The sequence below is a fragment of the Peromyscus maniculatus genome, chromosome 3 (assembly GCF_049852395.1).
Source record: "Peromyscus maniculatus bairdii isolate BWxNUB_F1_BW_parent chromosome 3, HU_Pman_BW_mat_3.1, whole genome shotgun sequence".
Classification (NCBI taxonomy): Eukaryota; Metazoa; Chordata; class Mammalia; order Rodentia; family Cricetidae; genus Peromyscus; species Peromyscus maniculatus.
In genome coordinates, this window is record NC_134854.1 from 70993088 (window position 1) to 71009068 (window position 15981).

A 15981-nucleotide genomic window follows, 5' to 3' on the forward strand; every position below is an offset into this window, starting at 1 on the left:
AGCAACATTGGAGAGCTTGTTAGAAACAGACATTTGTAGGCCCTTGGGACCTGCTGCCTCATACTGCTGTGTGGAGCTAGGCAGCCATGTTTTTAACCTGTTCCAGATATCTGAGGCTTGGTGAAGTGATGTCACTTGTCCCTTAATGTCCCTGTAGAATTTGTCTTCTAGGGAAGGATCCAGTGTGCTCCATACAAGATATGCATGGGCATGATTTTTGCTTTTTGTTTTATTTTCAGACAATACTGCTCTGTGGCTCTCTAGTTCCGGCTTCCCTTGAATTCACTATTCAGCCTAGGCTGGCTTCAAACTCTTTAGTCCTGCTGCTTTGGTCTCTTAAGTGCTGGGATTTGGGGCCTGTGTTACCTTACTAGGTTAGGTATGTTCTTTAGTTTCTTTACATCTATGTGTCCTGGACAGTTTGGATAGGTATAAGCAGATTCTTTTGAGAGTGTTCTGGGCTATGATCTCAAGAAGTGTCCTCAGGACAGATGACAGCATTGGTTATGATGGCCCAACCTGGAAGAAGGCCGAGGGTCATCTGGTAATGGACACCATGAACTGGAGATACTCAGAAATTTAAAAGAAGCAAATTACTGTAGTATGAAACAAAGTGTAAGAATTGACATCTTGCTGTGACTTCTACCACATGAAATACCCTTAAAGACACAGCTCTAAAAGTAGGTGTAGGGCTGAAAGCAGAAGAACCCATTGAGGGTAGTGGAGATAGTGGCACAAATCTAGCTATTGCTGGATTACTGAATCATAAATGTAATGGCTAACTCCTAAAATAGGCCAATTAGAGTTTACTTAAGCTGGTGGGTTTTTGTTTTTGTTTTTGTTTTTTCCGAGACAGTGTTTCTCTGTGTAGCTTTGGAGCCTGTCCTGGAACTCACTCTGTATCCCAGGCTAGCCTCGAACTCACAGAGATCTGCCTGCTCTGCCTCCAGAGTGCTGGGATTAAAGGCGTGCACCACCACCACCACCACCACCACCACCACCACCACCACCACCACCGCCGCCCGGCCATTTAAGCTGTTTTTTAAAAAGTGGACAGTGGTAGGTTAATAAAGCCTCTCAGTTAGTACTTGGGTCAAGATTAGAGGAGGATCTGCACAACTGCCAGGAGCTGGTTTTTCACAGGAAGCAGCTGTCCACTGCTGGGTTTGGGGAGAGTGAGTAATAAGAAAGATCTGTTCAGCGCACGCCTTTAATCCCAGCACTCAAGAGCCAGAGCCAGGTGGATATCTGAGTTTGAGAACAGCCAGGGCTACACAGAGAAACTCTTGAAAAGAAAAAGAAAGAAAGGTGTATTCATGAAATAAGTAGACCAGTAATCATGAGAATCTTCCAAGTTACTGAGCAAGGTAAACAACCAGTTATATTGGCAGGAATAGAGAGTAAAGATAATGTCAAGTGAGCTGGAGAGGTGGCTCAGCAGTTAAGAGCACTAGCCACTCTTGGGACAGCTCACAACCATCTGTGTAACTCTAGTTCCAAAGGATCATCTTCTCGCCTCTGCAGGCACCAGGCAATGTGGTGCACAAACATAATGCAGATAAGACACCTACACACCTAAAATTAAAATAAATCTTTTTTTAATTATTTATTTATTATGTATAGTGTTCTGTCTGCATGTTTTGCCTGCATGCCGGAAGAGGGTGCCAGATCTGATTACAGGTGGTTGTGAGCCACCATGTGGTTGCTGGGAATTGAACTCAGGACCTCCGGAAAAGCAGCCAGATGGTCTTAGCCACTAAGCCATCTCTCCAGTCCCAAATCTTTTTTTTTTTTAATGTCAAGATTGGAGGTTAGCATGGTTTTCAGAGTGAGTTCCAGGACAGCCTGGGTTACACACAGAAACATTGTGTCAAAAAACAACTACAAAAATGTTGTCAAGAATCACAATGTAAGCCGGGCAGTGGTGGCGCTGGAGGCAGAGGCAGGCAGATCTCTGTGAGTTTGAGGCCAGTCTGGTCTACAGAGGGAGATCCAGCACAGGCACCAAAACTACACAGAGAAACCCTGTCTCAAAAAAAACAACAACAAGAATCATGAGGTAGAAAATCTTAAAAACAAGAAAAACTTGAACTGTTTAGTAAAGAATGTACCAAGGCTGAACTGAACTCAACTATGAAAAGAAAAGCCTTATGGTAACACATGCCTGTAATTCAGCATTTTGTAAAGCTGAGGCAGAACTAGTAGTTCCATACCATTCCATAATACATAGCAAGACCCTGTCTTCCAAAAAAAGAAAAGAGTTCCATATTAGTTTTTACAGTTGTCATGTCAGACACCAGAGTTAAAAAAGCACATTGACCTTGTAGCTTCTCAGAGGTGCCTGTGAGTGAGTGCTCCAGAGCACAGAGAGGGAGGAAGAGCATAGATCTAATGTGCTACAGATAGCAAGAACCTCACAGAACACCTCTGTGCCCAGTTATTGGAGAAGAACAGCATCTGCTAAAGCTAATTAGAACTTGGTATGTTTAATAAATGGGATTGTTGCAGACCAAAAAAAAAAAAAATCATTAAATGCTGTAGAAAAATTGTTAAGTTACCATCAGGCCACACACTAAATTGATTTTTTTTTCTCTCTGAATTAATGCAAATTTCCATTGTAATGTATTTAATTATGTATAAAGTGGTGCCCTTGACTCAAATTTCAATAAAGAACTTCATTTTTTCACTTTTAAGACTCTTAGGTAGGAAACTCAATTAGCATTATGAAAGAAATAATAAAATATGGAATTTGCTTGGCAGTGGTGGTGCACACCTTTAATCCCAGCACTAAGGAGGAAGAGGCAATCAGATCTCTGAGTGTGAGGCCAGCCTGGCTACTTAGTGAATTCTAGGACAGCCAGGGCTACACAGAAAAACCCTGTCTCCAGAAACCATAAAAGAAAGAAAGAAAACAAAAACACAGTGTTTACAGTGTTTCACTGTGGAGTGTATCTAGAGCTTCCATTTACAAAGAAACTGCTGACCCTGCCATCAGATCTTTCTATCTTGTTGGTGGTAGGTTTGTTATTTTGGTTGTTGCTTTGGTTTGGTTGGTTTGGTTGGTTGGTTGGTTGGTTTTTTGTTTGTTTGGTTGTTTTTTGTCAAGACAGGGTTTCTCTGTGTAACAGTCTTAACTGTCCTGGTACTCATTGAGATCCTCCTGCTTCTGCCTCTGCCTCCCTAGTCCTTGGATTAAAGGCATGTGCCAGCACCAACCAGCAAGTGTTTTTATTTTTGTTTCTTAGTGTGCATGAGAAGCTGGCTGCCCCTGTGTACTCAGAACTGCATATGGACTGTAATGCTGCTTGGCTCTCCTTTGTTTCCTATTCCTCATGAGAGATTCAGAGTGGCACAATATGCTGTAATTAGGGATAAAAAGAGAGTGCTTTGTTGTTGTTTGTGGTTTGTTTTTGAGACAGGGTATTGCTGCTATATGTCAGCCAGCTTCTGTTTCACCGAAACAGAACTTCAAGTTGTCCAGGCTGGCCGAGGATTCCCATCAGACCTCCTGACTCAGCCTTTCAAGTGCTGGAATTTGCAGATGTGCAAGCCCCACACTCACACCCCAATAAGGGTTTAGCACATTATATGCCAAACATAGTTCATCTAGGTCTTTTTTTTTTTTTTTTTCTAGAGCTGAGGACCGAACCCAGGGCCTTGCACTTCCTAGGCGAGCGCTCTACCACTGAGCTAAATCCCCAACCCCTAGGTCTTGTTTGTTTGAGACAGGATCTCTATTATGTAGCTCAGCCTCTCAAGTGCTTGGACTAAAGACATGTACCACCACACCTGGCCCTTTTCAGGTTGTGTTCTTTCAGTGAAGAAAACATAAAACACATTGAGTTCAAGAGGAACATGCAGCAGTCTGCTGAAGTGGCAGTTCGAGACAACTGAGTGTCTTATGCCTTGGGCCTGGTTCCTGCAGTGGCCACTGTTAAAATGGGGATCTTGTTTAAATTTTATTCTCTGTTCTGCTGTAATGGCTGTAAGGAAACTACTATTTCTTACATTGTTGGATTTGTTTTTCCTTCTAACAAAATCCGTGTTTTCAATATAGCAAATGGGAAGCAGTGGTTAGGTAGAAGAAAAAAAATCTGTTCTTTCCCATTTGGGCCACTGTTACATTTTGTTCATTCACTGTCATAGCTGCTGCTTTTATTCAGCATTATCTTGGGCTCGAGATACGGTTTATGTGTAAGGCACTTACTTAGCATGTCCAAGACCTGACTTAGATCTCAAGTACCACCTCAAAAAACAAAACAAATCAGGACCTTTTTTTTTTTTTTTTTTGGTTTTTTTTTGGTTTTTTTTTTTGGTTTTTTTCAAGACAGGGTTTCTCTCTGTGTAGCTTTGGAGCCTGTCCTGGAACTCACTCTGTATCCCAGGCTGGCCTCGAACTCACAGAGATCCACCTGCCTCTGCCTCCCAAGTGCTGGAATTAAAGGCGTGCACCACCACTGCCCGGCAGGACCATTTTTATCATGTGTTAAGTATTTTAATTTAGAAGAGGGAAGATATCTTAGTCGGGATTATTATTGCTATGATAAAACACCATGACCAAAAATAAACTGGAGAGGAAAGAATTTCTCTGCCTTACATTTCCACATCAGTATTCATTGAAGAAGCCAGGACTGGACTCAAGCTGGGCAGGAACCTGAAAGCAGGAACTGATGGAGAGGCTATGGTAGAGTGCTGCTTGCTCAGCCTACTCTCTTACAGAACCAAGAACAACCAGCCCAGGGGTGACACCACCCACAATGGGTTGGGCCCTCCATCAATCACAAATTAAGAAAATGCTCTGAAGCCAGGAGATGGTGGCACACACCTTTAATCCGAGCACTCTAGAGAAAGAGACAGGTGGATCTCTGTGAGTTCTTTGCCAGCCTGGTCTACAGAGTGAGTTCCCAAACAGCCAGGGCTACACAGAGAACTCTGCCTTTAAAAGAAAAAAGAAAATGCTCTACAGCAGTGGATCTCAACCTTCCTAATGCTGCAGCCCTTTAACACACTTCCTCCTCTTGTGGTGACCCCCAACCATAAAGTTATTTTCCTTGCTACTTCATAACTGTAATTTGCTTCTGTGTTTCACGAATCCTAAATGGTCTTACAATAAAAACCCAGAGCCGCCGGGCGGTGGTGGTGCACGCCTTTAATTCCAGCACTCGGGAGGCAGAGGCAGGTGGATCTCTGTGAGTTCGAGGCCAGCCTGGGCTACCAAGTGAGTTCCAGGAAAAGGCGCAAAGCTACACAGAGAAACCCTGTCTCGGAAAACCAAAAAAAAAAAACCCAGAGCCAAATATTGTGGTAAATGCTAAAAGATCAGAAGAAACAAGCCACTGCCACTCCTCACCTCACCAACTCCTCAACAATCCTGTCTCCACAAATCCTTAGACTACATGCCTCTGAGTCCTCAGCTAAAAAAGCTCTAGTTCCTGTCTCCACCCAGCCATTTCACTTCTATCTCAACTTTCCTACCGCTAAGATTAAGGGCGTGTGTGCTTCCCAAATACTGGGGTTAAGGATGTGTGCCATCACTGCCTGGCTCTGTTTCTCTCCTAGACTGGATCAATCTCATGTAGCCCAGTGTGGTCTTGAACTCACAGAGATTCAGATGGAAAAACTATATACAATAAGTACAATAACTATATACAATATATACAGTCAAGAATTACATTAACAATGTCCAGTCCATTAACATTTGACAAATTCAGAGAAAATACTCCATTATTTATCATATTTTGTTGAGTCCAAAGTGTTGTACCTAATTCATTTTGTTGTTTTTTTTTTTGGGGGGGGGGGGAGGTGAGACAGAGTTATTCACTTTATACCCCTTTAGTGAGTTTTTTTTTCTGATATTGTTAACAAGGAAAATTATAACTATGACTAACTAGTCTTCCACTCCCTCAGAGACCTGAGAAGGAAATAATATTACCTAAGTAAACAGGAAGTGCAGGCAAGAGACTTCTAAAAATTGTGAGAAATGACAGAAACAGCTGGCTGCCTGGACAGTCACCCTAGGTTTCTCTGCAGCTTTGGGGCATCCATCTTTTGCCTACAGGCCTGGCATGTCTAACATACTTATCTGTGAAGCAGGCTATTATGAAGGTCCTTCCTACTTTGTCTTGGCAAAATTCAGCAATCCTTTCTTTTGTGTCTTGCTTTTCCGTTTTGGACAGCATACTGTCAGCAGTCGAGGCAAGGGCATGCGCGCCACCACTGCCCGGCTAAAACATCTTAAATGCCATATTCTGTAGATCTCTGAAGTGTTTGAAGACAACTTGTCTATTTTAAATATATCTCTTTGACCTTGAAAACATACCTAACCTGACATGTTCCATTGTAATAGGTGACTATCAACTAACCTGCATTTTTTTTTTTTAATTATATGTATAGTGTTCTACCTGCATGTATGCCTGCAGACCAGAAGAGGGCACCAGATCTCACTACAGATGTTTATGAGCCATCATGTGGTTGCTCTTAACCTCTGAGCCATCTCCCTAGTCCAAACATGGGTTCTGGGAATCTGAACTATTGTTTGTTTGTCTCTTTGTTTGGTTTTGGTTTTGGTTTAGGTTTTGGTTTTGGTTTTGGTTTTGGTTTTTTTCCGGAGCTGAGAACTAAACCCAGGGCTAGGCAAGCTCTCTACCACTGAGTAAAATCCCCCAACCCTGCATTTGTTTATATCCTAATTAGTTTGTAATAATAACTTTCAAGGACTAGCAAATTGCATTACATTGTTAAATGAGCTGTGTAGGTGCAATACCTTGAACAAGAGTAGAAATATATGTACAGTATGTCCAACAAAAAAATACCAACTTTGTATCAATATACACAATTTGTATACGATATACAAAAATCCAATCCAATGTAAAATATTCAAAGCTTTTTAAAAGTAGATTCAATAATCTACCTTTTTTTTATCTTATATTCATATTCGCCCTTTGTTTGTTTGTTTGTTTGTTTGTTTGTTTGTTTCAAGAGACAGGGTTTCTCTGTGTAGCTTTGCGCCTTTCCTGGAACTTGCTTTGGAGACCAGCCTGGTCTCAAACTCACAGAGATCCGCCTGGCTCTGCCTCCCGAGTGCTAGGATTAAAGGCGTGCACCACCACCGCCTGACCCCTTTTTTCTTTTCAGAGTAGATTCAGTAATTTATCCTTTTTATCCTATCATTCTATATATCTCTTTTTTTTTTCCAGAGTAGGTTCAATAATCTACCATTTAGCTTATCATATCTATATTCTCTTTTTTTCTTTTTCTTTTTCTTTTTTTTTTCCCCAAACAAGAACCCTGAATCTAAGCCAGGGTGGTGGTGGTGGTGGTGGTATATGTCTTTAATCCCAGCACTCAGGAGGCAGAGCCAGACAGATCTCTGTGAGTTTGAGACCAGCCTGATCTACAGAGCAAGTTCCAGGACAAGCTCCAAAACTACAGAGAAACCCTGTTCTGAGAGAGAGAGAGAGAGAGAGAGAGAGAGAGAGAGAGAGAGAGAGAGAGAGAGAGAGAGAGAGAGAGAGACCGAGAGAGAGACCGAGAGAGAGAGAAAGAGAGAGAGAGAGAGAGAGAGAGAGAGAGAGAGAGAGAGAGAGAGAGAGAGACCTGAATCTAATTTCCTTTGTTCAGCTTTTTTCCTGACCATTACCAATGACAACTTGTAATCAACCACCAAAACAATGACAGATATCCACAACTCATTGAATGACCAAAAACCACCCACCACATCTCTTGGGAATATGGGCAATGTGTTCTTAAAATTACTTTCTGCTGTCTGGGGGGCAAAGGTACCTTTAGGGGATCCTGAAAAGAAAATTTTGGGTTAATTGTTAAGTCTTGGGAGAGGTAGCTGTATTATTTGATGTCCAGTCTCTGCATAATGGGAAAATGCAGGGTTTGTCTCAGTTCCTGGATAGAATAGTCTGTGAGATTGGATTATCTCAGCTAGCCGTCTTGAAATTGTCCTAAGTAGTTTGTAGTCCAAAACTGATCTCTGGGTGGTGTTTGTTAGCTTGATGGCATTATTATCCTGATAGAATCGTCATTGTTGGGCCCCATCATCCTTTTGGAGACTTCAAAGGTCGCTGTAAGGTATGGTCATGGTTCACTGCAGAAAATCTTTTTCATGCAACGTTTTTTCTGGATGATTTGTCCAGTGTTCTTCAGATTCCTTAGCCTTCATTGTCCTGAAAGACAAAAACAAAACCCTTCCCCACCCCTAATTTTGGAGAGGTTCCCTTTTGGCAAGTTATATCTGATCAAATGAAAAGCATTTGTTAGTCATATAAGTTAATTTAAATTGAATGGTCACACTGGTTGATGAACTTTCACCTCTTCTAATTAAGAGATCTCTCTTGTTCAAATCAAACCTTTATCAAATTTGATAGTATCCATAACTTTTCTTCTCCTGTAGAAACAAAAGCAAAACCTCGTCCCCAGAGTAACACATATCCTGGTTTCCATTCTGAGGTCAACACATCCTTAAAGTATATAGGCTGTTTTAATTCTGTAGTTTTTTCTATTATCCAATGTCTCCACAGCTGTTGTTCCTTTCTCATTAGCATTGAAAAAAATTCAAAGTTAATAAAGCATTATATAATCTATTTCTAGGGGGTTTTGTTACTCCTTACTGTTTATTTATCATATCCTTTAGAGTTCTGTTTGATCTTTGGCCTGTAGGATTGTGTGATATACCTGTAATGTGCTTTATATTGTAATAAGCAAAAAAACTGTTTCATTTTACCAGAGACATATGCTTGGAGCATTGTCAGTCTTAATTTGTACAGGTATACCCATGATGGCCATAACTTCCAGCAAATGCGTGATTACAGAATCAGCCTTTTCAGAACTCAGAGCAGTTGCCCATTGAAATCCTCAATGGGTATCAGTAGTATGGTGTCATATTTTAATTTTCCAAATTCTACAAAATAAAACACATCCATCTGTCATATTTCATTCCTTTGAGTACTCTTTGGGTTACTTCCTGCAGGTAGTGGAGTTTGATTGTATAAAGAGCAAGTAGGCCATGCAGTGGTGGTGCACACCTTTAATTTCCACACTTGGGAGGCAGAGCCAGGCAGATCTCTGAGTTCGAGGCCAGCCTCGTCTACAGAGCAAGATCCAGGACAGGCACCAAAACTACACAGAGAAATCCTGTCTCGGAGGAAAAAAATAAAACATAAAAAAATTAAAAAGAAAAGAGCAAGTAGGACATTTACTTAGAATTTCCTTGACTTGTTGCCAGGTTATGGAAAAATTCTTTTTCAAACCCTTACTATTGACATGATGTTTTTTATGAAATTCTGAGGCCTCCAACACATCTCCTATCAATAGTTGATCAGTCTCGTCATTACCTTGTGCTAGAGAGCCTGGCAGACCCATATGGGATCAGTTATGTGTTATATATAAGGAATGATTCCTATTCCTGATTATTTCTTGTAACTGAATAAATAAAGTTAATTCTGACTCATCAGGGATAAATTAAGCAGTTTCAGTGTGTAAAACAACTCTTTCTGCATACTAAGAGTCAGTAACTTATGTTAAGAGTTTTCATAAAATTCATTAATACCATCAGAATGGCATATAATTGTGACTTTTGGACAGAATTATCTAAGAAATAAAGTTTGCCTGAAGATCAGAGCCACAGAATTAAATATAGAGGTCAGGCAATGGTGTCAAACACCTTTAATCCTAGCACTCTGGAGGCAGAGATTCCATCTGAATCTCTGTGAGTTCAAGGCCACGCTGGGCTACATGAGATTGATCCAGTCTAGGAGGGAAACAGAGCCAGAAAGTGGTGGCACACATCCTTAACCCCAGTATTTGAAAAGCACACACGCCATTAATCCTAGCACTAAGAAGGACGAGATAGGAAGTGAAATGGCTGGGTGGAGAAAGGCATATGAGGCCTCAGAAGACAGGAACTCAAGAGAGCCTTTTGGCTATAAGACCATTTGGGATTCATGCAACACTACTGTGTGAACCATAATGTAAATATGTTTCCAGTGTTCTTAGGTGACCCCTGTGAATGGGTCGTAACCCACAGATTAAGAACAATCTGATCTTATGGAGACTTTTTCCTCAACCGAGGCTCCCTCCTCTCTGCTGACTCTAGCTTTGTGTCAGTTGACATAAAACTTAGCACAGAAGGCTAAGGCTTTTCAAGTGCTGGGATGACAGGATGACAGACACAGCTTGAAATGCTTTCAGTGAACATCATAGTGTCCTATCATGTGACCTTAAATAATTTGCCTTCATTCCAGACACAGCACCTGAAAAGTAGACCTCCAAAACCCAGTCACCAGCCATATGTACATGTACCATTTTGCTCCCCAGGGCCTCATCTTGTTGACAATTGCCATGACGGGTGAGCTAGGTAGGCATCTGAAATCTGTACCAGTTAGTTGAGAGAGTAAGCCAGTTCAGGGCAGTCTCTGCTTTGTTCTGTGTTGGAGAAGAGCACAGTCACATCTCAGGTATGAGATGGTACCTGATGGTGCTCATGGGTAAAAATGAGGTGTTGCTGTTAGTTACTTGTACTGTCTTTCCTTTCTTTAGATCCCATGTACTGGTCTGCAGTTACCATCAGCATCTGACAGATATATATTTAGCCTACAGACAAGTATAATTGTGAACTTAATCACACAATTCTTGCTAAATGAAGAGATACACCTGTCATCCATCCTAGCTCCTGGGTGGTAGAGGCAGGAGAAGCAGGAATTAAGTCATCCTTTACTACATAGTTCAGGGTCAGCCCAGAATATACAAATGAGTCTCAAGCAAACAAGTAGTTTTCACGGTCTTGTTATTTATGCAGTGTTGAAACTGCATGTGTGCCTCTCGGCAGTTTGTGTGCTCCTATGCAGTGGGAACACTGTGCTACTCAGTCGTAAGACATGGTAACAAAAAAACAAAAAAAAAAAAAAGGCACAGAGTGGTGGCTATGACGTGCTGATACAGAATGAGAGAAGAAAACATACTTTCTTCTTTGTATTAAATGTCTGTGGACACACCTAAAGAGTCTGGGTACCTGCACATACAAATGAGGGCTTCTGTGTTGTACATTAAAAATAACCACCTGGCAATGGTGGCCACGCCTTTAATCCCAGCACTCAGGAGGCAGAGGCAGGCGGATCTCTATGAGCTAGAGGCCAACCTGATTTACAGAGTGAGTTCCAGGACAGCCAGGACTACACAGAGAAACCCTGTCTGGAAAAACCAAAGTAATAATAATAGTAAAATAACTGCTGGCGGTAGTGGTGCACGCCTTTAATCCCAGCACTTGGGAAGCAGAGGCAGGCAGATCTCTGTGAGTTCGAGGCCAGCCTGGTCTACAGAGCAAGATCCAAGAAAGGCGCAAAGCTACACAGAGAAACCCTGTCTCAAAAAAATCAATCAATCAATAAATAAATAAATAACCAACATGGAGCTGGAAAGATGACTCAAAGGACCTGGTTTCTGTTCCCAACACTCACGTAATACCTCACAGACATCGTTTAACTCCAGTTCCAGAGGATCGGACTCCCTTTGGCCTCTGAGGGTATCACATATGCATTTGGTACATATACATGCAGGCAAACATTCATGCATTTAAGATAAAAAATGAATCTTTAAAAATAATAATAACCAACATGCACAGTCACGTCTTTAAATAGCATTCATTGGCACCATCCTGTCCATATACCTGTTAGCATGTACTTAATACTGCCATAAACAAGCTGCATGCTCTTGGCTCATCTTTATGTTCCTGTCTGTAACATGATAAAATGGGAGACATTAGAAACAACAGATTTGCTCAGTTTTTAGGTTTGAATTTTCCCTTTTCGGCAGCAGCACTGCACAGATGTAACCATTTCCTCAGATCTGTTTGTAGGCAGGGTGGGAGACTCATCCCTGTGCTGGGTCTAGCACTTGAGTCACCTCTAACTGATGCTAGTAGCCACCTGTGACTATGACCATGTTCAAAGTACATATCATGGGCTGAGAGATGGCTCAGTGGTTAAGAGCACTGGCTGCTCTTCCAGAGGTCCTGAGTTCAATTCCCAGCAACTACATGATGGCTTACAACCATTTTTAATGAGATCTAGCGCCCTCTTCTGGCATGCAGGCAGAATATTGTATGCATAATAAATAATCTTTTTTTTTTTTTTTTTTTAAGTATATATCATTTTATCACCAACTGAAAGTTTCTAGAAAGAACTTTTCTGGTCAGCTGTTAGGTTACATCCAGAAATGATTTGTACAAAAAAAGCTCAAGTCCTCAGAGCTATCCCTTTCATTGAGTACCATCTCTGAAGGGACCATGTATTGGTCATTAATACATCCATCCACTCTTGTCCTTCATCACACACGTGCAGATTGGTCTTGCTAGTTCAAAGCAAAATAAAAAATTTGTGGGGCTGGTGAGATGGTTCAAGCAGGTACCTGCCACCAAGCCTGAGTTTGATTCCTGGATCCCACATAATTGAAAGCAGGAACTAATTCCTGCAAGTTGTCTTCTGACCTTCATATATTCATGTCATGGTGTATTTGCATGTGCACACACATTAATTCAGTGTAATTTTTTGTTTTGTTGTTTTTTTTCTTCGAGACAGAGTTTCTCTTTGTAGCCTTGGCTGTCCTGGAACTCACTGTGTGTAGACCAGGCTGGCCTTGAGTTCACAGAGATCCTCCTGGCTCTGCCTCCCAAGTGCTGGTATTAGAAGCATGTGCTACCACCACTGCTCAGCTCAATTTCAGTTTTTTTAATGACTTGAAATCATGCTGGCTATGTGGCTCACCTCCAGTGAATAGTTACTTGCTGTCTGTGTAGACGTTGCACTTTGCTCCCATTTCTATCATGTTTCCTGTTGATGTGTGTTGTTGACACATCTACATGGCTTCTAAATTCAGTGTGTATACCGCAGCTCATTTGAAGTGTCCACCTGACCCCTGCCCTCTCCTGTAAGTTTTCTCCCTCTTCAGTATGCACGTTCTCTGCCCCCCCCTTCCCTTCTTCTCTGTAGCATGGCCTGACATCAGCTCATAATCCAGTCCTAGTCCTGCCTTAGTTTCCTCCGTATTTGATAGATGTGGACCAGGGCCTGTAGAAATGACTCACTTGTTAAGATCAGTATGTGGTTTTATTTATTTGTTTGTTTGTTTATTTCCGAGGCAGGGTTTCTACATGTGGTTTTGGTGCCTGTCCTGGATCTCGCTCTGTAGACCAGGCTGGCCTCGAACTCACAGAGATCCACCTGAGTGCTGAGATTAAAGGTGTGTGCCACCATGCCTTTTGTTGTTGTTGTTGTTAGCAATGAGTGTTCTTAAAGAATACCCACGTGGTACCTTACAACTGTCTATAACTATAGTTCTGGTGATCTGATGCCCACTTCTGACTTTAGGGCTCAGGTACACATATGGTTCACATACATACATGCAGGCAAAATGCTCATACACATAAAACAAAAATAAATGCATTTTTTTTTTTAAATCTTTTTTAAGGGGGTTGGGTAGCCAGGCTGCTGGCACACGCCTTTAATCCCAGCACTCAGGAGGCAGGAGCAGGCAGGTCTCTGAGTTTGAGGTCAGCCTGGTCTACGGAGCAAGTTCCAGGACAGTCAGGACTGTTGCACAGAGAAACCCTGTCTTGAAACACAAAAACAAAAAGTGTCATAAAGAGGCCGGGCGGTGGTGGCGCACGCCTTTAATCCCAGCACTCGGGAGGCAGAGCCAGGCGGATCTCTGTGAGTTCGAGGCCAGCCTGGGCTACCAAGTGAGCTTCAGGAAAGGCGCAAAGCTACGCAGAGAAACCCTGTCTCGAAAAACCAAAAAAAAAAAAAAAAAAAAAAAAAAAGTATCATAAAGAAAGGCAAGGGTTTAGAGAAGTAGCTTGGTGGTTAAGAGCCCATGCTGCTCTTGTAGAGGACCCAAGTTAAGTTCTCAACACCCATGGCAAACAGCTTCCAACCACCCGTAACTGAGCTTCAAGAGTATTGCCAACACCTCTGGCTTCTGGGGGCCTGCACTTAGCATGCACAGACACAAGTACATGCACATACATAATTTAAAATAAAACCTTCTTTAAAAGAAAGAATAACTACTTTTGAGAAAGGCAGATGCTAGAGCAACAGTACCTCTCTGGCAGAGCAAGCTCAGGCTGTGCCTAAGCCCTCTAACCATGTCCTGTGCCCTGTCTTCCAGGAGCTGTACCCTGCGTTTTGCATTCACAATGGAGGCTCGGACCTTGAGCGGCTACCTACAGCCAGCACCTGCATGAATCTGCTGAAGCTCCCAGAATTTTATGATGAAGCCCTGCTGCGAAGCAAACTGCTTTATGCCATCGAGTGTGCTGCTGGCTTTGAGCTGAGCTGAGTTGAGCCCAGGGAACTTGATCTGACCCAAAGGCAGCCAGCACCTGCCAAACCCCCCGAGAGCACTCAGGCGGGACCCGCGGCTCTCCTCAGGCCTTCTTTCTGGCATTCCTCCCTTTCTGATTTTTTTAAGATAATTTTATTGTGACACAGTCACTTACATAGATGGACATTGCTTTTCACATAACTTAACCACTGTTATGTGCCGTGTGGCTGGTTTAGTAATTTTTGCCAAGAAGAGCACAGGTTTTAGACTAGTGGCAACTCAGTGAAATTAACCAAAGATGAAGCTTTGGCCTTGCTGACCTAGTTCATATCCCCTCTGGGTCAGGCCCCATATCTGCAGACGGAATCTGGGGCTGATATGCAGAGCCCAGAGCCACTGCTTCTCATGTGGTTGATTGTTTACAAGCCTAATTGTAAAAACTGAAGGCATTTTTCCTGCTGCCTTTTCCCAAAGTGATTAGGTTTGGAAAATGGATAACGCTAGTATTATTTTATTTGTGCTTTGTAAGCCATGTCCCCCAGGCGGGACTCGCATGCTTGTCTTCAGACTCCTACTGACCTGCATCATGAGGTTTGGACATGGCTGTGTGGGTGTGAGGTGGCTGCTGCCTTCATTGCTCTTTTCCTGTCTCTGCTCTGTACCTGGAGAGCTTTCCGGGGAGGCGGAGGAGGAGGGTCCCTGCACTTCCTGAGGTACTGTGTCACCTACAGTGAGTTGGCGACTGGGGGATGTGAGCACTGCAGCTTTTATTAAAGTCATTTGAACCAAAGTGGCGGGCTGCGTCTCTCCGTGATCCACGCGCCCTCCTGGCCCGGCAGTACTGCCCATCTTAGGCATCTTCGGGGGGGACTTGCCAGGCCTTAGCACCTCTGCTTCCTGCTGGTGCTTTGATAAGAAGACAGCGTCCCTGGAGTGTGTGTCAGGGAAGAACATCAGGCCAGGTGATTCTCACTTAGGCACTTTTTTCAGGGTCCAACTTGTTGCCAGGTGACCACAGCCTCTGCAAACAGGAAGCAGGGGAGCATCTAGGAGGCCAGCATGCAAGGACCAACATGGAGCTGGTTGAGGACTCCAGACCCCGCGTCTCTGCCAAGTCCAGCATCTTTGCGCCTGGAGGCTCTTTGTGCTGTTGGGTTAGGTGACCAGAATTAGCAATATACTTTGAAATGTGGGAAAACTGAATGACACTTTTAAGACAATGACCATTATCAGACAAAATGTATAATTTCTTAATTTGAATAATAAAGTGTTTAAATGCTATTTGTAGTCTTGATACATAGGAAGAAATAGCATTTATCCTTGATTTTATTTTTTGTTTGGGGATGTTTATGTTGAATGTCCTATTATCTTTTTATTAGTTAATTTGTGTATTAGTATTTTAGAAGTGAAGTATCTGAGACTGGAGATAAATTGGCAGTTAACATATTTGTGTTTTTTTTTCTGTCGGCTCTTCTGAGCCTATTTATTTATTTGTACATCCTAATGGGTAAATATTTACATTAAATCTTTTCCCCCAAGATTGTGTTGGAGTGCTACCCCAGGTCACTGGTCAGTTGTGTTCTGCTGCAGTAGACAGGTCACATATGTGTGTAATATAGAAAGCCATGAAGCCTGTGATCCCTTGCATTCAGC

At 42.4% G+C, this 15981-nt stretch overlaps 1 protein-coding gene across 3 annotated transcripts in view; it reads left to right on the forward strand.

Annotated features, from left to right (window-relative positions):
* Ube3c (ubiquitin protein ligase E3C) overlaps positions 1 to 15609 on the forward strand; it is a 112058-nt gene extending 96449 nt beyond the window's left edge. For all 3 annotated transcript variants that reach the window (XM_006988920.4, XM_076566724.1, XM_076566725.1), the window contains exon 23: positions 14173 to 15609. In XM_006988920.4, the coding sequence (XP_006988982.2) occupies positions 14173 to 14343 (171 nt within the window). In that variant the 3' untranslated portion in view covers positions 14344 to 15609. The remainder of the gene's footprint in view (positions 1 to 14172) is intronic.
* The last annotated feature ends 372 nt before the right edge of the window (positions 15610 to 15981 follow it).